At 33.8% G+C, this 23,563-nt stretch overlaps 1 protein-coding gene, 1 long non-coding RNA gene and 1 pseudogene across 3 annotated transcripts; 1 reads left to right on the forward strand and 2 right to left on the reverse strand.

Annotated features, from left to right (window-relative positions):
- Window positions 1-377: 377 nt before the first annotated feature.
- LOC134272517 (germinal-center associated nuclear protein-like) lies at window positions 378-17,911 on the forward strand (the record flags this gene model as incomplete). The annotated part of the gene is made up of 6 exons (XM_062754740.1): window positions 378-527; window positions 2,872-2,938; window positions 3,598-3,795; window positions 6,130-6,232; window positions 7,005-7,138; window positions 17,723-17,911. Coding segments are annotated over 6 exons (814 nt in total), but the record flags the coding sequence as incomplete, so codon positions are not given.
- Window positions 8,377-9,953, reverse strand: LOC134272516 (uncharacterized). Of its 2 annotated transcripts, none has more exons than XR_009993215.1 (3): window positions 9,892-9,953; window positions 9,282-9,346; window positions 8,377-8,742 (listed from the first exon to the last, which is right to left on the reverse strand). It is a non-coding gene; the product is annotated as an uncharacterized LOC134272516 (long non-coding RNA). The 2 variants fall into 2 exon arrangements; XR_009993216.1 differs by having other exon boundaries at window positions 9,275-9,346.
- Window positions 17,912-21,661: 3,750 nt separating the features above from the next.
- On the reverse strand, window positions 21,662-22,963 carry LOC134272515 (uncharacterized; annotated as a pseudogene).
- Between the last annotated feature and the right edge of the window lie 600 nt (window positions 22,964-23,563).

Below are 23,563 nucleotides of genomic sequence, written 5' to 3' on the forward strand. Positions count from 1 at the left end.
CATCATTGAAAATTTTCACCCCTTGAAAACCATTGTCAACCTCAGCTGCGCCTCGGTTGACAATGGTTTTCTTGGGATGAAAATTTTCAATGTTACACTCAACTACATGCAATATTTATATAATATCTAATGTGAATGATTTATTTACTTAATGTTAATGCTAAATACTTAGCTGATACAGGTAACTATAAGAAAGATTCTTCCTACTCTATCACCATCCTAGATTCTGATCAAAATGTGTAAATTTTAAAATATAACATATGCTTGATACAAAGTTGTTTTATTTTTTATAAATTATCTACAAATAAGTTACAGCCTATATTTTTTTCAATTTTGGTACATTATTGAGACTTTCATTGTATGTTTCACACTTTAAGAGAGACCCAACAATTAAGACCAGAAGTTTGGAACTCGACTTTAATTAACTATGCCCTCAAAGTTTATGCAGCCCTCAACAGTAATAACTATGTCAGGTTCTTCCGTCTTGTTAGAGAGGGATCCTTTCTCTGCTCCTGTATTCTTCACAGGTAAGTTTATTTATTTGTAGATCCTGTAGCTCACTGGTTTCACTGGGATTAACAATCAGAGAGCTAAAGTTTTTATTAGGTCACCTGAGTAAATTCAGGTGACCTATTGCTATCCGTTTTCGTCCGTCGTCGTTCGTCGTGCGTTAACATTTGAACATTTTCAGCTTCTTCTCTGCAACCACTGAACCAATTTCAACCAAATTTGGCACAAAGCATCTATGGGTGAAGGGGAACAAAAGTTGTGAATTTCATGATCCCTGCCCCCCTGGGGCCTGAGGGGTGGGGCCAAAACCACTAAAATTAATGCAATCTTTAAAAATCTTCTTCTTTACTCCTGGACATTAAGCAATCGAACTGTTTGCATGATTGTAATCAGCAATGAGTCCTCTAACAAAATTGTGAAATTCATGGCCCTGGGGTCAGGGGTTCTAGTGCTAGGGCGGGGCTAAATAAGTAGGTAGTGAAAATGCATTATTTCTTTGAAAATCTTCTTCTCTGCTCCTGGGTATTAAATAAACCAACAAAGTACATAGTTATGATGAGCAAGAGTGCCTCTACCAAAATTGTGAATTTTATGGCCCCAGGGTCAGGGGTTCTGGTGTTAGGGCGGGGCTCTATTGATTATATAGTGAATTGCATGAATTCTTTGAACATCTTATCCTTTGCTCCTGGTTAATATGCTAATGATCTAATTACATATTTAAGGCCAGGATTTATTTTATTTTCAGTTGTACAAAGCCTCCGCTCAAGGTTTTGAATTTTCAGAAAAAAAAAATAAAACAATTTTTTTCTTTCCGATGTCAAATATGAGTCAGGATCGAGATTTCAAATTTATGAACTCGTACTTCCGGTTTTAAGATGAAACGGCGGGTAAAAAAAGCTAAGTGTAAAATTCATCGATACGAGTGCCATTCAAAACGTTTCGTCCGTTCAACGGACAAATAAAATGCTGACGACTTTGTTGCACAATGACATGCTGGTGAGATAATTATGTATTCGTTTCAAAAGTATCTGTCTGTAAATTATTTTCCTCCCCCAGGTTTTAAACTGCCCGTGGTAGCTATTGCATATTGCCAGCGACATCGTTTAGGTCTCTGTTATAGCTTACAGTCTAAGCATCATTCTTCAGAAAAGGGTTGCTTATGCATCAGATGTAATGAATAAAACTATGGGAGAAGTTAAGTCCATTTGAGGAAGAAATGAACAATAAGTAACTGAAGAAATAAAAAAAAAATTCAACTATTGAAAGGCAAGAATATACAGATATATACAGGCATGTAGTATCATTTGTATCAGCCAGAGAAATTATTTTACACTTAATTGAAAAAACGTTCACCCTACTCCCCAATACTGCCTGTCTGTTTTATGATAGGAATTATAATTTTAGGCATCAGGTAAATTTTAGAACAATGTCTACACATTCACCTAACACATATTAAAAAAATGAAGATATATTGAAAGACTTTTAAAGAATTGATTTTTTAAAATATATTTTGACCAACATCACAAAATTTATATAACTGGCCCAAACTGGCAGATGATGAAATAAGCAATTAAATGTTCTACTTTCCTATTTGTAAGCATTATGTGTCCAGTGGTAAGGAGCCTATTAGAATAGCATAAAAAAGAATGTACAAATGTTAATGATTGATTTATCAAATTTTTTTTTTATTTCCTTCTCCTTTGGGACTTTTTTAATTCTCATGTTCTTAACTAAACCTAAACATAAAAAAATGCTGGCCTTATAATGAAGAGAGAGGCCTCTTTCAAAAATAGATAATTTCAGGGCCACTGGGTCAGGGGTACCATGGGGGTACTTTGACTAAAAATAAATTAATGCTTTGAAATATGCCCTTTGATAAGCAATGGTGCCTCTTTCAAAATTTGTGAATTTCATGGCTTTTGGATTAAAACAAGAACCAAATACAATCGCTGGAAAGTTGTTACATGATACTCAGGTGACCTATAAGGCCTGTGGGCCTCTTGTTATTACCGGTATTAGTACCAGTATATTGAACATCAGGAAAATGTGTGTGGTTGAAAGTTGCAGGTGTGTATGTCTGTATCTCTAAACTGTCAATTTCAAAATACTGGTATCATTATCCATGAGTTCCTAACATATTCCTTTACTAATTCTTCAGCAAAACATTCCCTGCAATTGCTTTAAGAGCTCTCTTGGGCATGAAATACATGTAGTCTGAAAATAATTTACCTGTTTATTTGGCATAATATAAAAATGTAATATTGGTAAAATAATAATGTATATTGAATTAACGTAAATAGAGTTGTATGGTTAGTCACAATCAAAGAAATTTCTTTGGAAAAGACTTTTTTTTTTTTGCAGATATTTTACTCAAGTTAGGAAAAAAGCATTATATATCCTGGTGAAGGCACATCACAAGGGAGTACAGGTAAAATTTGATGCTTGCAAACAAGTTTGTTTAGAAATCAAGTCTGTGTTATTGTGAATGTTGCAGGATAACCTCAGAGGTTGAGAAAGGTTGACTGAAATATAAAAACCAAGGCATTAGCTGAGGCATTAGGCATTAAGAAATTGCGTAAGATGACACAGAGATATGGTCTAAATAATTACTGTAGATTCCTTATTTTTGGCGAGTACTAACGTACTTATTATCGCGTATGGGCTCTTCAACGGCAAATCACGAGAATAATAATTTGCGAATGGACGGTTGATCAAGAGATTTTACATAGATTTCAGCACCATAAAAATAAAGGCGAGTAATTTTATTTCGCATGTGGTGCTTCTCGCATAAATTATGCGATAATTAATTCCATGTGTATATATTCTACAGTGAAATATTTATTTCAGCTATACAGGTTTGACGTGTTTCTGATCTGATAGTATTTTGATAACATTCGTGAGTTACTGGGGAATAATGTCTGCAGCATTTCATTGATTTCATCAATAATCATGAAGCCCATTGTATGCACACTACTAACACAGTTATTAAAATGTAATCAAATCTGAATTACAAAACACTAAGAACTAATTATTGCTACAAGAAGAATAGATATTACAGGTTTATATGATTTTTCCTGCTATTTTCAGCTACCTTTGGAGGATTTAGTGAGGAGCCTGAGTTTTGATGACCAGAGTGAGGCTGCCCATTTCTGTCAGTTCTTTGGACTGACCACAGTGGACAACTGTGTGACTCTGGATAAGGCAACCTTTATTGAACCAGAAGAAAACTGGTGCCCACAACGATCAGCTCTCATAGAAAGAAAACTCAACACATCTATTGGTGAGGTATGTCATCTCCATTTTAAAGAATCTGTTTTTGTGTTAATTTTGCAAGACTATGGAAACAGTGCATTACATATGCATGTATGCCTCGCTTTCATGAGTCCCATGACCTGGCAAAGATACAACTTTACTTTTATACCAAGTTTTTTTTTTCTTGCTTACCCTAGCTTTTGCCACAATACTTGTTTAATTCACATTAACTTTGCTCTTTGGTTACTTGATCTGAAAAGCAAGGTTAATGACCATCTATTGTCCAGCTTCCGTATGACTTTCTGTCCCTTGTTTCTAAACTTCTTACATTTTCTGCGTGAACATTGGAATGCATAAAAAAAACTTGAAAATCCTTCTTCCTGAGAATTACGAAATTAGAAAAGATAAAACTTTTATATTTGAAGGCTTCCTGAGGAAATGTAGGTTTTAAATTATGGCTATCTGGGGATAGGATGGGCCACAGTTATGAATCAAAGCTTTACTTTGAAATATATAAGAACTACTGTATACAGGGTTATTTTCGCCCCGTGTTATTTTCGCCCTTTTGAACCTGTGAACAATTTTGCCCCATTTTAAATTCGCCCAGTCATAGTTCTGATAAAGAAATTATGAGGTGTAATTTGAATTCGCCCCGTTTTAAATTCGCCCTATGAAGGAAAGGGCGAAAGGGGCGAAAATAAAACGGGAGCGAAAATTTCCCTGTATACAGTATTTTCTTCTCAAGGACAGCAAGTCTGTGATTACTCATATTCACAGGAAGCATTCTTGGATATAATACAAATATGAATAAATTTTGACCCTGATGGTATGGTGGGGCTAAATATATGATGAGAGTTTCACAAGGGAATTGAACAGCAGAGCCAAAGTGATCTAAGCAAGCATGGGCATTTCTTTTTTATGAAAGAGATTTCTTTCTTATTCTCCCAAACATTTTTACCTCCATAACGTTGTCACTTCAGAATTAAACTTGAAAGTTTATTACCATTTTGACTAACATGGCCTTGCTATTTTGATATTCTCAAGAGTATTTTTATACGCCCGTCTTCAGACGGGACGTATTATGTGTTAGGCTTCGTGTCCGTCCGTCTGTTAGCTTTTCTCGTGTCCGGCTCATAACTTTAATACTATAAGGCCTAGAGTTATCACACTTTGTCAGCTGATACATCTTGGGTAGAAGGTGTGTCGCGCACAAAAAGTAGGTCGCTCTGACCTTTAATTAAGATGTTATAGCCAAATATGGAAAAACCCTGTCCGACTCATAACTAGAAAACTATGAGACCTAGAGCTTTTAAACTTGGCAAAAGTATACAGCTAAAGTAGAAGGTGTGTCGCGGCCTATTTCAAGGTCACTGTGACCTTTAATTTAAGTGATTTTTTTAAAAAAATAAGTCTTTAAAATTTTAAATTTCATAATCCTAAAAAATGTAAAAATATAGTTGTATCCTTATTAAAGAATGTTAAATTAAGTAAAAACTTATTTTTTCATTATATACTTTACAGCAATCTGTAACAAATGTTTATGCTTTGAGAGGAATTCAGTTTGTCCCATGGGCATAATTATCAAGCACTGGTCAAGAAGAATTTTGATAGCAGAAACTTGCATGCCAAATTAGTGAGAAATTAATGAGTTTATTTTCAGGAGCTAAGAGCATTTATAGATCTGATGCAGCTGTTATCTTGATTTATCTCTCGGGAGTTGGGCAAAAAGAAATGGCCTCATAGTTGCTTGTGTTAATTAAGAGTTCTTGATGGCTAGTCCAGATAAAGATCTTCCAATTGGTGTAATGTAATTAAAACAAATTTATGTTTTAGTGTATGATTAAAACTAAATTAATATTGTATAATAAAATTAAAACTAATTTTTACATGTGTTCATTGAAAAAAAAATATATATTTCAATTTTTATATATTTGCAACAAATTGCAGTCATGTCTCACTTAGAATTTTATAGTCTGAAGAAATTATAATTTATGTTTGATTTTTTTTTTATTAAACTGTAGCATTTCTATCATTTCAGAATATATGCAATTAACAATTTAAGTTTAAGTAAGCTGCAGATGGATATTTGTTATGCTCTAACACAACCGGTTTAGAGTTATATGATGTATTTGTTATAATCAATCCCTACACTGCAAGTCTCTTAGTATGATAAGAAATGGAAATTAGATCATTGAAATCTGTGTCAATCTGTTAATCAATCAAGGCTACCTGATTTTCTTGCATCCTAACCAATTTATGATTATTGAACAATATTTGGCGGGCGTATCATGCTGTGGCGGGGCACTTTATTCTCCTTCTGAAATACCTGTGCTAGTTCAAGAATTACATCGTATTTGTCGTATCTAGGCTATCTATGGAGGTCCATTACCAGCTTTCTCTTTACCAGAGCCTGAGAACAGCTTTGATAACAATGGGAAATATATTGGGCAGATCATCATCAAAGATTCAGGTTTGTGTTTGAACAACAGAAGCAAAGACAAGATCTGCATGATAAACTAAAATTTTAATTTTCAAAAGATCTGAATGGGTAAAGTTAATTGTATGTAATTATGTGTAATTGTAATGGCACCTAGCTGATCCCACCCCTGATGTTTTGGAGGTCCGTGTTTGCTAGCTCTGCTCCTATTTTGTATTGTTTTATGGACTTTGATATTGAATATACTGTTTTTATCTCCATATCCTTCTCAGGGCTGTATCAATATATCGATACATATCGATATTCAAGAATCATATCTTATCAAAAAATTACTTCCAATACGTATCTAACAGACATTTTTTTCTTCTAATTCTGTGAAAAAGATGAAAATTTTAATCACTGAAGATTATATAAAACTTTTTTGAATTAAAACTTAGCAATAATCAAATAATCATTGAGGAAATAGTATAATTTATAATTATTACATAGATAATTTCATTTTAACATGTTGATTTTACAGTAATTTTAAAAAGTTTTAATTTGAAGTGTTATTTGTAATGACTTGGAGGCATGAACTTTGAAATGGGTTATAAAACACTTAGTTTTTATGAAATTCATGCATTTTAATGATTTTTTATGACTTTTTTGATGGACTTGTTTAAGAACCCAATATATTGCATATCGCTTAAAAAAATATTGTATCATATCGAAATTTTTTGCTCAATACACAGCCATAATCCTTCTTGTAAGAAAATGTAAATGACAGTACCGGTAGTATCACTAAGATCAAAATGTTTATTTTCAGATTTTGTGGATTCTCCAAGGAAGGATGCAGTCAGAGGATACAATGTCCCTGATCAAACATCTGTGTCTACAGATAAAATGGCTGTTCCACAACCTACTGTTGCTCCAAAAGTCAAGGTTACTTACACAAATGAGGTAAATGTCATATGGTATTGTATTATGTATATTTACTTAGCACTGTTGTGTTACTATTTCCTGAAAAAAATGCCATATACATGTTTTCGTTTTTAAAGGGGTATCGGGGCTTAATAACCCTTGCATCCAGGTCTAGTGTATGGAAAAGGACCCTGTCCCAATTGAAAATTTACTGTTTTTCCTCAAAATTAAGTTAAAAAAATCCCAAATGATACCCAGGCTAAATTTTAGGCCATAATAAATAAATTGCTAGATTCTTATCCGAATTTTTTTAGAAATCGAGGCGGGCAGCTTTTATTTTAAATTTTTAATTTTTTCTGCAGATTTTTTATTGACCAGGTCAATCGATGTAATTTTATCTACAGTACCCGAATAAAAGTAATACAGTGGATTCCATTTAATCGGATAGCGGTTAAACGAATATTTCGGCTAATCTGATACAATATCAGAGCACAAAACCATTTCTTATATATTTATTAATAATTTCACCTGATATTCTGATAGGAAAATATCGTATTTTCGTTTTATCTGATACAAAAATTTCGCCTATCATACACAGGCAACTTCGCCACATATGATGCACATATGTGTATCACATGTGAATCATATGATTGGTTTCATATGAGAATCACAAAAAAGGGCATCATATGTGAATCATATGAAGCAAATCATATGATTTACATATGATCCACATATGTGAATCATATGAAAATAACTACATATGATTTTCATATGAATGATTTAAGTGTGTTTCAAGCCATTTACATATGAGAATCATATGAAAAGGGCATCATATGTAAATCATATGAAACACTTATGTGTGTTTCAAGATATTTACATATGAGAATCATATGAAAGGGGCATCATATGTAGATCATATGAAACAGTTATGTGTGTTCTCTTTCAATATTTTTCACATTCTTGTACATATTTAAAAATCAGATATTTCTGCTTTAGATGAAAATTCATTACATTACATGTACAATGATCTATCTTCATTGGTTAAATATTTTAAGATATCTATATCTTATAATGCTTACACAACTTTTTTGATAAAATTATTTTCATCAAGAGAAATAACTAATTTTTCACAGTGTACATTCTAAACAAGAAAATATACAAACAAGTCGGTAGCATTTGTCGATACATGTATTTAACATATTCTAAAATGAGTACAAATTATAAGATTTCAGCAGATGTATACATGTACAAATGAATAAAATAATTAGGTCATGTACTTGTATAAAAATACCATATGACATGAAAGTGTCCACAGCAAAATTGAAATATCAGCAATTACATTTGTCATGTATTCTCTATTGTAAATTTATGAAGAATCAAGTTTTTTGATATTCTAGCATACAAATAAGAAATCTTTACAGGTCAAATTCAGAAAGGTTGTGTACATTCTCCACATTTCATAATTATTCCATATATTTCCAGGTTCTTTTTCCTTCTGTATCTTTCAATATTTTCAGTTGTCCTCCCTCTGATCTGACCATTTTGAGAATCCCTTTGAACTGTACCAAAAATGCAAATCCACCAGTTCTCCCCTTCCTGAACAATTTCTTTGTGGCACAGAATGGTCTCTACAAAAATGGTCTCTACAAAAATTTCAAAAATAAAAATAAAATAATTCTTAAATTACAAAATCAATTCTACAAGTTATATTAAAGTAACTTATTCATCAGCAAACAAATGTATTCCCAATTCACCGACACAGATATAATACGAGATAAAACTAATGTTATATACTAGGTGTTTTGTGAAATCCTATAATGTAATTTGCAAGACACTGTTGGAAGATATGCTTCATAATAAAATTATAAAAAGCATTTTTTTTTATTTTGATAATTGAATTGAATTTTGCAAGACAATTGCACTATTGGAATATATGCTTCATATTAAAATCATAAAAAGCATTTTATTTTTATTTTTGTCAATTGAATATGATGGAATGTTCAAATAGTATATAGCCAAAAATTTAGAAGATTCTGACAAATATATTACTTTTTGACAAAAAAAATCACAGACAAGTAGATAGGCAGAAAAACAGACTTTGTGATTCCAGGATATCCCAAACTTTGTTGAGAAGAATATAACAAAGTCTGTTAAACAGTGTGTAGTTACCTTAACTTTTGACAAGCCTAGGATCTTTGGATTTTTTCTTATGAGAGGCTGACTGTATGTTGAACCTGTATATTGAACCTGTAAAACCAATATTAACACAGTAGATATTTTCTAAGCATAACTAAAGCTTAAACTACAAAAAAGAGAGAGTATACAAGTTTGTAGGTTCTCAAAAGTCTTAAATATCTTACATTTCACCCGAAACTAGGTTCTCTATTAGTATTAAAAAATTTTTTTTATAAATGTCAGTCAATGAGTACATAGATGTAAATATTCAATGGATTAGCTACCTGATGTACTTTCAACACATACACATGCATATGTGTACCTTGAAAGTTGCCACTGTTATTATTATACCCCCTGAAGTTATAGTATAGTTTCATAGCTTTTAAAGCCAGCATATTCTATTCATACTTACCATATTTTAAAAGTGCATTGGATTAAAATTGTTTCATAATGTAGAATACAACTTCTATATTATGAGTTGAATTTATTTTTGATGAAGCCATGCAAACAATGTAGAATTATAAAGGAACAAAAATAAATTATCAAGAAATATTTTGTCATAAAGGAGTCATTACAGATGTACACTTTGATTTTTTATTGCAAGTATTTCTTTTTACCTTTAATATTGTAATGATCCAATCGTCTGTCACAATCAGCTTTTGGATCAATCGCCAGTCTTCCCATACGGAAAAAAAGGGCAAACAAACTACTATAACAAATTACTAACAAACCACTATGGTTTGAAAGTAGTTTAATAGTATAGCAAATCACATGCAAATGAGCTAACAAACTATACTCTAACAAACTACTATCAAACCACTCTTAACAAACTACTATCAAACCACTCTAACAAACTACTATCAAACCACTCTAACAAACTACTATCAAACCATTCTAACAAACTACTATCAAACCACACTAACAAACTACTATCAAACCACTCTAACAAACTACTAACAAAACACTGGTAACAAATCCATCAGCAAAACACTAGATTTGAATTTTCCTTTACAAATCCACAAGTCTTTGAAAACACCTAAAACAGTCACATTTTGAAGTATTCAACAAGTCTTGTTTCAGAGTATTTTAAATTCCAGGATTCAGTTTAGCCAATGCAAGTGCAACATTCCAACATGTTGCCTTTTGTTTAGGAGATGCCAGTTTCCAAGTCATGTCTATGTACTTATCCGCACATATTCTCCTTCATGTTGTGCACATCTTAATAGTATTTTTCACCAAAAAAATGTTCTTCAAGCTGACATTTAAATATTCCCTGCTTCATCTGGCATGGAAAATGCTGCAATATTTCCTTTTTCTGCATGGCCTTATTGCAACTTTGAAAGACATCTTTTTTTGTCTTATTTTCAAGTATACTTCCCATAATCCAATGCATAACTGATCTAAACTAGTATAGGAATTATAGGTCAATCTGAAATTGATAAAAACCCAAAGCTAGTAAAAAGCATACACATCCACATACACAGAAGGTTCATTACTGTAGTCCAGCCTTAATTATTTTAGGCAAAAAGGAACTTCATGACATGCATTAAATACCTCTTCTGTATCTAGATCCATCTTTTAATAATGTTAATTGCTGCTTTTTCCAGTCATGTCACAATCTTGTAGAACGATACTAACAATTTGAATGTCCTTTCACCAGTTCCTTTGTTTCTGACCTGCATGGTGGTTTGAAAATTGGCGCAAATAGCTAACACCGGATGTAAAGATTAAGCTGTTCTTAGAAACTTCAACAATTCCAGATAATTCAACCCTAAACATGTCTGTAAAGTAATTTCCCATGTGGTTAGATGCAAATGCTCTACTAATAAAACACTGTTGCAAGATACCAAGTCTAACAAACTATAAAGAAATCACAATCAGCAGAAATGAAAGACTAACAAACCACTTTACTTATTTTTAGAAACAGTGGTTTGTTTGTGTTTCATTAAATGCTATACTATCAAACTACTTTAACAAACCACTAAAATATAGTTTGTTGGTAGTTTGTTGATGGTTTAATAGTAGTTTGTTAAAAATCTTTTCCGTTTGGGTTATCAGCTTTGGGCTTCTTGGACATAATAAAAAAGCAGCACGGTGACACTGAACTCAAGTTGTTGAATGCATCTATAGGACATAAAAACAAACATTTGTCATTAACTTGATGAAAGAATCGACTTGATAACAATCTCAACATACAAAAGCGCCAAACTGCTATACAGGGTTTCTACTTTCACTTTCAAATCAGTACGTAACAAAAGTCAAAACAAAAAGAAAACAAAGTAATGCCTTTAGCCTAACATGTAAATTGTAATGTTTACATCCATTCAGAAACAAATTTATCCAAAATTACTTACAGATCACCAACGTTATGTAGGTTAAGTTTACGAAATGCATTAATTTAACAATTACAAGTGATGAGAGTATTACAGAGATGAGTTCATACGAACCTGTAACCGTAATGAAACGATATTTAAACAATATGAATTAAAGGTCTTTAAAAATTGTTAGGAGATTACTTACTTTTTCCAACACTCAGCACTTCTGCTGCAGCAGTGACGTCAAATATGACGTACACTTTCATCCGATAGAAGTCAAAACCGGTCCGGGAAAAATACGGATTTTTTAAATTTTACTCAAGTAATAAACCCAAACCCAAAAGATTTGAAATAAAAAGCAAATTAATTTATTCTTTATCAATTTTGTCTGGGATATGCATTATTACAGAAAAAGAAAATTGTGAGAGTTTTTTTTTTATAAGGGAAAAGGGGGGAGGGGGGTGTTAAACAGAGTAGAACTTAACATGAGTTTTTGCTAACAAATTCTTTTGAAATTGATGTACATTTAAATTACTATTGAGATAATTTTATATAATTGAAATTGAAACTTTACTTGAGTATACTAAGGGCAAATTAGTGAATACTGTTTCATATGATTCTCATATGATCACTGTGTCATATGATTCTCATATGATCACTGTCAAAATATTCATATGATTTTTACTTGAGTATAACAAGGGCAAATTAGTGAATATGGTTTCACATGATTCTCATATGATCAGTTTCATATATATGATTCTCATATGACCACTGCCAAAATATACATATGATTCTCATATGTAAGGCCTTTCATATGAGAATCATATGTATATTACTTCATATGATTAACATATGCATGATCATATGATTCTCATATGATTGGCCACATATGATTCTCATATGATTATATAAACATATGATTCTCATATGATCCACATATGATCTTCATATGAAAGGCAATGCATATGTGGATCATATGTGGCTAAATTGCCTATGTAGTGATTTTCATAATAATTGTCTTGTTCACACCTCTACCTTCCGTGTAAAAATCCTTTGTTTACACAAGTTTGACACTTCCAGTCAAATTACGACAATGAGGGGATTAGTCACGGCTGAACGCACGCCAGCACCTTACCTGTGTTAGCAGTGGGCACAGTAGATCGATATATTTTGATAACAATAGTGATGACCGGCTTGGGTGTTAATTTTGATCATTGATAATTGGCTTGTGTTCAATTTTGTTCGGCGTGAAATTTTAATTATTGAACTTTTCAGTTTGAGTATGACACTTCGCTTGGGTATTAAATTAAATTATCAGAATTAGACTGTCTATTAAATGGTAGCACTTGGTCATTTAGTTGGATATGTGTTCACTTTTAAGTGCAATTTTAAGATTCCAGATCGCAAGTTTAAATATTGCCATGACGACAATTAAAATAGGTATGCACACATTTGAAACATGGTATTTTTGAAACTCGTGACAACAAAACAGTAAACTTTTAATTAAATCTGATGTTTTACCACACATGAATTTATATTTTTTCAACGGGTGCTCCGATATTAGCTGGATATGCTTTCTACGCACGAACGCGTTTTCAATTTGCACCACTGAAAATTGAAAATGCCGTGAATAGAAAATCGGCAGAATTACATGTAGGATAAAATGAAATTAGTGTTTGTCATCAAACGATATACATGTACAATCTGCGATAGGAATATATCACATGTTATAAAGTGATTTCATAGTTAGTCTTTGTTTGTTTTTATATTTTTTTTGTTCAAAAAGTCACCATCGGTTTTCGACCATCACAAGGCCGTAAGACGCTTTCCAACTTACAAAGGCAAAGGATACTGCACGAGAGTGGGCGGGTCCATATCAACCAATTAAAGCGCTTGTTTTATAGAATGCAATCCGTGATTCAAATTGTTCAATTGTCAAATCCAACAGTGTCATCACTCAAGGCAACGCTATTTCAACCGCAGTGTAATACTTTCAGGCGAGATTTGCAATAAAATCACATGCACCCCATATAAATATACGTATATATCTATTATGTGCTTGAAAATGACATACAAATACAGATAAAGATGAAACAATAAACATTTTTTTTAAATTTATTAATCAGCAATCCGGAAAAAAATGGTTTATGTAATATAGTCATGTATTCAATCAACTTCCGTTTTCCAAAATGGAGGCCATCAACGAATGGGGTGAATGTAAAAAGGTACCTGGTGCTAAATAAAGATGAAAATAAGTTTCACACTTCAATTAAAAACAAATTATTCATACAAAATCATATTGAACTTGTTATTAAAACCTGAAATAATTCATTTCCTGACTTGGTACATTCATCAAACGAAAACGAAAGTACAGGTACGTAATACAACCATGTTGAAATTGTTACTTATGTACTGAAGATCTGCCGTTTGTACGGCAAATATTGCAATCGGCTATTCCAATATTCGGCTATACGGATAAAACTACTCTGACAACCTGACTATCCGTTTAAACGGGACCCACTGTAGTAAACGTTCAATTATCTCTTTCTTCACATCATCACCAATCCTTTTTTGACCAATGACCTTTGTTTAAAATATATATGCATGTACCATATTACAGGAATAACTATCTTTTTTAGCTGTCAAAATCATGTCGACTTTCGCAGGATTTAAAAAGAAAGTAGAATGGTAGATGAATACCGATCCCGATCAGAATTAAGACAAAGAAAAACAGAAATAAAACAAGAGGCCCACGGGCCTTATAGGTCACCTGAGTATCATGTAACAACTTTCCAGTGATTGTATTTGGTTCTTGTTTTAATCCAAAAGCCATGAAATTCACAAATTTTGAAGGAGGCACCATTGCTTATCAAAGGGCATATTTCAAAGCATTAATTTAATTTAGTCAAAGTACCCCCCTGGTACCCCTGACCCAGCGGCCCTGAAATTATCTATTTTGAAAGAGACCCCTTTCTTCATTATAAGGCCAGCATTTTTTTATGTTTAGGTTTAGTTATGAACATGAGAATAAAAAAGTCCAAAAGGAGAAGGAAATGTAAAAAAAAAAAATTTGAAATTCACAAATTTTGAAGGAGGCACCATTGCTTATCAAAGGGCAGATTTCAAAGCATTAATTTATTTTTAGTCAAAGTACCCCCCTGGTACCCCTGACCCAGCGGCCCTGAAATTATCTATTTTGAAAGAGACCCCTTTCTTCATTATAAGGCCAGCATTTTTTTATGTTTAGGTTTAGTTATGAACATGAGAATAAAAAAGTCCCGAAGGAGAAGGAAATGTAAAAAAAAAAAATTTTGATAAATCAATTATTAACATTTGTACATTCTTTTTTATGCTATTCTAATAGGCCCCTTACCACTGGACACATAAATAAATGCTTACAAATAGGAAAGTAGAACATTTAATTGCTTATTTCATCATCTGCCAGTTTGGGCCAGCTATATAAATTTTGTGATGTTGGTCAAAGTATATTTTTAAAAATCAATTCTTTAAAAGTCTTTCAATATATCTTCATTTTTAGCTCACCTGAGCCGAAGGCTCAAGTGAGCTTTTCTGATCACATTTTGTCCATCGTCCATCCGTCCGTCTAGCTGTCCGTCCGTCTGTCTGTCTGTAAACTTTTCACATTTTCGACTTCTTCTCAAGAACCACTGGGCCAATTTTGACCAAACTTGGTACAAAGCATCCTTGGGTAAAGGGGAATTTAAATTGTTAAAATAAAGGGCCAAGTTCCCTCACAAGGGGAGATAATCAAGAAAAGACAAAAATAGGGTGGGGTCATTAAAAAATCTTCTTCTCAAGAACCACTGGGCCAGAAAAGCTGAAACTTATATGGAAGCATCCTGGTATAGTGTAGATTCTAAATTGTTAAAATCATGACCCCCAGGGGAAGGGCGGGGCCACAATGGTGAATCAAAGTTTTACATAGAAATATATAGGAAAAATCTTTGAAAATCTTCTTCTCAAGAACCACTGGGCCAGAAAAGCTGAAACTGATGTGGAAGCAACCTGGGGTAGTGTAGATTCTAAATTGTTCAAATCATAACCCCCGGGGGTAGGGCGGGGCCACAATGGTGAATCAAAGTTTTACATATAAATATATAGGAAAAATCTTTGAAAATTTTCTTCTCAAGAACCACTGGGCCAGAAAAGCTGAAACTGATGTGGAAGCACCCTGGGGTAGTGTAGATTCTAAATTGTTCAAATCATAACCCCTGGGATAGGGCGGGGCCACAATGGTGAATCAAAGTTTTACATAGAAATATATAGGAAAAATCTTTGAAAATCTTCTTCTCAAGAACCACTGGGCCAGAAAAGCTGAAACTTATGTGCACATGGAAGGATCCTGGGGTAATGTAGATTTCAAAATGTCTAAATTATGATCAGTGGGGTAGGGTGGGGATTCATTATGTATTACAAGGAGGAAATCTGGTAAAGAACAGAATGGTCAAAGCTTCTCAGGTGAACGATGTGGCCCATGGGCCTCTTGTTTTAATATGTGTTAGGTGAATGTGTAGACATTGTTCTAAAATTTACTTGATGCCTTAAATTATAATTCCTATCATAAAACAGACTGAGTATTGGGGAGTAGGGTGAACATCTTTTCAATAAAGTGTAAAATAATTTTTCTGGCTGATACAAATGATACTACATGCCTGTATATATTTGTATATTCTTGCCTTTTAATAGTTGAATTTTTTTTTATTTCTTCCTCAAATGGACTTGACTTCTCCCATAGTTTTATTCATTACATCTGATGCATAAGCAACCCTTTTCTGAAGAATGATGCTCAGATTGTAAGCTATAACAGAGACCTAAACAATGTCGCTGGCAATATGCAATAGCTACCACGGGCAGTTTAAAACCTGGGGGAGGAAAATAATTTACAGACAGATACTTTTGAAACGAATACATAATTATCTCACCAGCATTTCATTGTGCAACAAAGTCGTCAGCATTTTATTTGTCCTTTGAACGGGTGAAAATGGCACTCGTATCGATGAATTTTACACTAAACCAAGCTATCTTCTCAGATCTAGATTTATTTACCCGCCGTTTCATCTTAAAACCGGAAGTGCGATTTCATAAATTTGAAATCTCGATCTCGACTCAAATTTGACATCGGAAAGATTTTTTTTTATATTTTTTCTGAAAATTCAAAACCTTGAGCGGAGGGTTTGTTACACTGAAAATAAAATAAACCCTGGCCTTTAATATGTAATTAGATCATTAGTATATTAACCAGGAGCAAAGGATAAGATGTTCAAAGAATTCATGCATTTCACTATAATTATAATCATTAGAGCCCCACCCTAAAACAAGAACCCCTGACCCTGGGGCCATAAAATTCACAATTTTGGTAGAGGCACTCTTGCTCATCATAACTATGTACTTAGTTTATTTAATACCCAGGAGCAGAGAAGAAGCTGATTACAATCATTGCTAATTACAATCATGCAAACAGTTTGACTGCTTGATGTTCAGGAGTAAAGAAGAAGATTTTTAAAGATTGCATTAATTTTAGTGGTTTTGGCCCCACCCCTCAGGCCCCAGGGGGGGCAGGGATCATGAAATTCACAATTTTTGTTCCCCTTCACCTATAGATGCTTTGTGCCAAATTTGGTTGAAATTGGTTCAGTGGTTGCAGAGAAAAAGCTGAAAATGTTCAAATGTTAACGCACGACGCACAACGACGGACAAAAACAGATAGCAATAGGTCATCTGAGTTTATCTGAGGGGGGTATAAAATTGGGGCGGGCGGGGATGAGAATCTAGGAATATTTTTATTATGGCCTTACAATGCTTATTATGTTAAAACAAACTTGAATTTCGAGATTTTAATGATAAAGATGTGAATAGAGAATAAATCTTCAAAGTCACTTTTTATTCAACATTTTAACATAATGTAATGACCTCAATATTTCCAAATTTTTCCACTTTTTCAATTCAAAATTCCCAATTGAAAGGGTACAGGACCCTGTACTAAGAAGGGTCAATAAAGCCCCAGGGTATGTAAAAGAGTTTGTATGAGGCAATTTCAATATTACTGTTCAGCTTCAAGTTTATTACATTTAGATGTGCCATGAATTAAGTTTCACTCTGATAATTTTTTCAGGAAGTGAAGGAGACTGCCAAATTTTTATTCTGGGAGGTCATAGACATCATGTGTTTAGAGATTGGACAGGAAGCAAAGCGTGAGGTGGATAAGCTAATGGACATCTCACAATCCTTGTATGATTCTATCACAGGAGAGGTGTTCGCTGAATCTGTGTCGTAAGTTTATTTTCAAAAATAAACTTGACAAATATGAGTGAACTGCAATGCTCCTGTCAGTTCATTTCAACCTTTTACTATACTTAGAATGAAACATCCACTATACAAAAAACTGTGTTACATTATTTTTGTTATCAAGGATAATGTGTGAACAGACAGACCAACAAATATTTTTAAAAAATAATTTCTACAGGATGTATGCCATGTGTACTGTGGTTCTCAAAATCTCACATGGAATCGAAATGGTCGACGTCGCAATGAAATGTTTAGTTCAATATACACGAACATCATATATTACAAGGAAATGGTCATGCATCCATGCATGTTTTTACTTGATGCAGTGCTGCTTTAATTTGTTTTATAACGTTTATGCCATTTTAAACATCTTCATATAAAACAGGAGTATGTATATTACTAGAGGTACTGTGAGCTATGAGCTCACTAAATGATGCCCCCTGCCTCCCATATGGTTATAATTGCAAAGTCCATGTTTTGCTGTGGCCGGGAAACCCAAAATATGTGTCTGATCAAAAAGTAAAATAGGAGGTGCACAATGCCAATATGTAATAAAGATTCTGTGAACGTTTTATTAAATTTCACTCAGTGGTATGAGAGGAGTTGCGGATAAGAGATGGGTACCCAAAAGCGTAACAGACGAACGGACGTACAGATAGCTGGATGTACAGCCTGATGGACGGACATACCAATTACAGTATAGCCTCCCACTTTTCAAGTGGGGGGTATTAAAAAACAGTAGATATGGGCCAGTTCCAAATTGTATGTCATAATGTCAAATTAGGTTGGGTTAGACTATAACACCAAACGACACAAAAATGGGTTTTAATTTTATTCTGTGGCCTCAATAAAATTTTTATATAGTATGTATTATTTTAATCTTAAACTAACATTTTATGCTACTTCAATACCCCCCCCCCCCCCCCCCCCACTTTAAAAAAAAAAATGTTTTATATTTTTAGGTCACCTGAGTAAACTCAGGTGACCTATTGCTATCTGTTTTCGTCCATCGTCGTCAGTCATGCGTTAACATTTGAACATTTTCAGCTTCTTCTCTGCAACCACTGAACCAATTTCAACCAAATTTGGCACAAAGCATCTATGGGTGAAGGGGAACAAAAATTGTGAATTTCATTATCCTTGCCCCCCTGGGGCCTGGGGGTGGGGCCAAAACCACTAAAATTAATGCAATCTTTAAAAATCTTCTTCTTTACTCCTGGACATCAGGCAGTCAAATTGTTTGCATGATTGTAATCAGCAATGAGTCCTCTACCAAAATTGTGAAATTCATGGCCCTGGGGTCAGGGGTTCTAGTGCTAGGGCGGGGCTAAATAAGTAGGTAGTGAAAATGCATTATTTCTTTGAAAATCTTCTTCTCTGCTCCTGGGTATTAAATAAACTAAGTGCATAGTTATGATGAGCAAGAGTGCCTCTACCAAAACTGTGAATTTTATGGCCCAGGGTCAGGGGTTCTTGTTTTAGGGGGGGAAGGGGGGCTCTAATGATTGTATAGTGAAATGCATGAATTCTTTGAACATCTTATCCTTTGCTTCTGGTTAATATACTTATGATCTAATTACATATTTAAGGCCAGGATTTATTTTATTTTCAGTTTTACAAACCCTCCACTCAAGGTTTTGAATTTTCAGAAAAAAATAAAACAATTTTTAGCTCTACTGGTCAGAGACCAGAAGAGCTTATGCGATAGTAATGCGTCCGTCGTCCGTCCGTCTAGCTGTCTGTCCGTCTGTAAACAATTTTTCAAAATGCTACTCCTCCTACAGTTTTGGTCTGATTTCAATATTACTTGGCAAACAAGTAGACTACACTAAGATACATAATTCTGTATATCGGTTTTTGATTTCGATGAACGGTGTTGACGTTGTTACTAAAAATAGAAATTTCTGTGAAATTCTTTCAAAATGCTACTCCTCCTACAGTTTTGGTCTGATTTCAATATAACTTGGCACACAAGTAGACTACACTAAGATACATAATTCTGTATATAGGTTTTAGATTTCGATGAACGGTGTTGACGTTGTTACTAAAAATAGAAATTTCTGTGAAATTCTTTCAAAATGCTACTCCTCCTACAGTTTTTGTCTGATTTCAATTGGCACACAAGTAGACTACACTAAGATACATAATTCTGTGTGTCAGTTTTTGATTTCGATGAACGGTGTTGCCACGGGAAATAGAAATTTCTGTTAAATACTCTCAAATGCTACTCAAAATACAGTTTTAGTGTGATTATAATATAATGTGACATGCAAGTAGACTACACTAAGAACATTAAGAGACTTAATCAAGGATCATTATTCTATTTATTGCTTAAGTACTTTTCTCTTCCTTTGCTATAAGTACGAACCAGTAGAGCTTCAGTCTCAACAGAGACTTCTGGTTTTCTTTCTGATGTCTAATTTGAGTCAGGATCGAGATTTCAAATTTACGAAGTCGCACTTCCGGTTTTAAGATGAAACGGCGGGTAAAAAAAGCTAGATGGTCTGAGAACTTCAAGATAGCTTGGTTTAGTGTAAAATTCTTCGATACGAGTGCCATTCAAAACGTTTCACACGTTCAAAGGACAAATAAAATGCTGACGACTTTGTTGCACAATGACATGCTGGTGAGATAATTATTTATTCGTTTCAAAAGTATCTGTCTGTAAATTATTTTCCTCCCCCAGGTTTTAAACTGCCCGTGGTAGCTATTGTATATTGCCAGCGACATTGTTTAGGACTCTGTTATAGCTTACAGTCTAAGCATCATTCTTCAGAAAAGGGTTGCTTATGCATCAGATGTAATGAATAAAACTATGGGAGAAGTTAAGTCCATTTGAGGAAGAAATAAACAATAACCTGAAGAAATAAAAAAAAAATTCAACTATTAAAAGGCAAGAATATACAAATATATACAGGCATGTAGTATCATTTGTATCAGCCAGAAAAATTATTTTACACTTAATTGAAAAAATGTTCACCCTACTCCCCAATTCTCCCTGTCTGTTTTATGATAGGAATTATAATTTAAGGCATCAAGTAAATTTTAGAACAATGTCTACACATTTTCCTAACACATATTTAAAAAAAATTTTATTCTCATGTTCATAACTAAACCTGAACATAAAAAAAATGCTGGCCTTATAATGAAGAAAGGGACCTCTTTCAAAATAGATAATTTCAGGGCCACTGGGTCAGGGGTACCAGGGGGGTACTTTGACTAAAAATAAATTAATGCTTTGAAATCTGTCCTTTGATAAGCAATGGTGCCTCCTTCAAAATTTGTGAATTTTATGGCTTTTGGATTAAAACATGAACCAAATACAATCGCTGGAAAGTTGTTACATGATACTCAGGTGACCTATAAGGCCCGTGGGCCTCTTGTAAAATAGTCTTTGAACTTGACAGCATTTCAACCTTTCTGCTTAAATTTACTATATACAGGGAAATTTTCGCCCCCGTTTTATTTTCGCCCCTTTCGCTCTACCCTCATTTGGGCAAATTTAAAACAGGGCGAATTCAAAGAATACAGTATAATTTCTTAAACAAAACTAGGATTGGGCGAATTTAAAATGGGGCAAAATTGTTTGCAAGTGTGAAAGGGCGAAAATAAGATGGGGCGAAAATAACCCTGTATACAGTATTAATGGTAAGTAATCTACAATATATCGCAATATAATGCAATATTCAAAGTAAGATAATTGCAATATATCACATGGTTTTCAGTCACAATACCTGACTATGGCTATCATTTTTTTCACTGGGTGTCACATTACAGATTCTGAAAAAAAATTTATCTTTTGAAAATTTCCTTTGTACTCAGCCACAAACAGATTGTCACTTTTGTCTACACATAAACCATATGGATCCTTCAGATCAGAGTTATCTATATAACACAGGAACTGTCCGTCCTGGTCTAAGATGTGGATACAGTGGTTATTACAGTCTGCTGTCAGGATCTGTCTGTTGTGATGCCACAGGGTTCATATGGTTTGTTCTTTGAGGTAGAAGGATGGCCAGTGTATTTAAATCGGAGTTTTCCAGCCTGATTGACCACAACTACAGCACCAGCTTCAAATTCAGCCACACAGATATCCAGGTTTTTGTTCTCACTGCAGATGTATTTAATTTTGTAATTTCCTGAATACAGAGGTTAATTACCCTCCTCATTAAACTGAATTGTTTGTTTCTGTAAGGAGCCTGAATAACGCACAACTCTGGACTGTGTTTTACTGAACATAGAAAGCAAGAGATAACTACAAGTAACACTGTACATATTAACCAAGAGATCACCAGAGGAAGTGACACAGGGTTTGTCAGGTCTCCAGTCCTGTAGTATGATCATCATCTGTGTCTTTTCATTCTTCACTTTATTCACAGTCTAAAATTGTTTCCAAGTCACAGTACAATAGATTCCCATCACCTGTCACTGCTATATTAACTGGCCATTTCAGGGATTTTGTTTTGATTGTCTTAATTGGTAAGTGAGCTTTGAATATTGAAGCATTTTATCTCATTGATTCTGTGTGCCCTTATCCAGATTTCTTCTTCACTAAAACAGGTAACACTGCAGAGTTCTTCATATCCAGTATTTATAGAGATGATAAGTTCTGGTTCTTCCAGAAGATGATAAGTTCTGGTTCTTCCAGAAATTTTCTAGTTTGTGTACTGGGTACTTCTTTTTTATTGTGTATAGCCTTTTTCTTTTGTTTTGGTGGATAATGGTGTCAAAGATCCAAACAACTTCTTCAGCTGTTCAGTATCTATTGTCTTTGGGCTAAATATTGGCAGTGATACTTGAACTTTTGGAGGGAGTTTGCATGCTGAATTCTTTGTTTTTTGAGGTATAATTTCTATATACATAGTTGTAGATATATATTTCATTTGATTCTTCCACTTTTTTTCAGATTGAGCCATGCTTGTTCAATAACCTACTGTATCTGTTTGATTTCATCCAGATGTTTCTTCAGAATGTCCTGGTGTTTGAATCTCATCTCTGTTATTTCTGTTGTCAATTCCTTTGTGGCATTCTTCTCCATGGTGTTGTACTGCAGCTGTAAGTTTCTCATATTCTCTGTCTAAGCCTTCTATCTTGGTTTCTGTATCAGTGGCAGTTTTTTCATATAATGGGGAAATAATGTTTTTCTATTTCCTTTAATAAATCTTTTTCAATGGTTTGTCTCTTTCAAATAGGGTTGATAATTTACGTCTCTTATGATTCTCAGATAGGGAGCATGTAGCATAAATAGGGATGTCACATTCTTTGCATTGTAATTCACAGGCTTTGGTGGATGTGTTGATCACTTTGGATTTCCTTTGCTGAAATGGGACAATTTGATGTTTTTAGCTCACCTGAGCCGAAGGCTCAAGTGAGCTTTTCTGATCACATTTTGTCCGTCGTCTGTCTGTCTGTCTGTCTGTCCGTCTGTCTGTCCGTCTGTAAACTTTTCACATTTTCGACTTCTTCTCAAGAACCACTGGGCCAATTTTGACCAAACTTGGTACAAAGCATCCTTAGGTGAAGGGGAATTTAAATTGTTAAAATGAATGGACATATCCCCTCGCAAGGGGAGATAATCAAGAAAAGACAAAAATAGGGTTGGGTCATTAAAAAATCTTCTCAAGAACCACTGGGCCAGTAAAGCTGAAACTTATGTGGAAGCATCCTG

Source organism: Saccostrea cucullata, unplaced genomic scaffold (assembly GCF_032062105.1).
Source record: "Saccostrea cucullata isolate Sc308-1 unplaced genomic scaffold, CSIRO_AGI_Scuc_v1 ctg8448, whole genome shotgun sequence".
In the NCBI taxonomy this organism is placed as follows: Eukaryota; Metazoa; Mollusca; class Bivalvia; order Ostreida; family Ostreidae; genus Saccostrea; species Saccostrea cuccullata.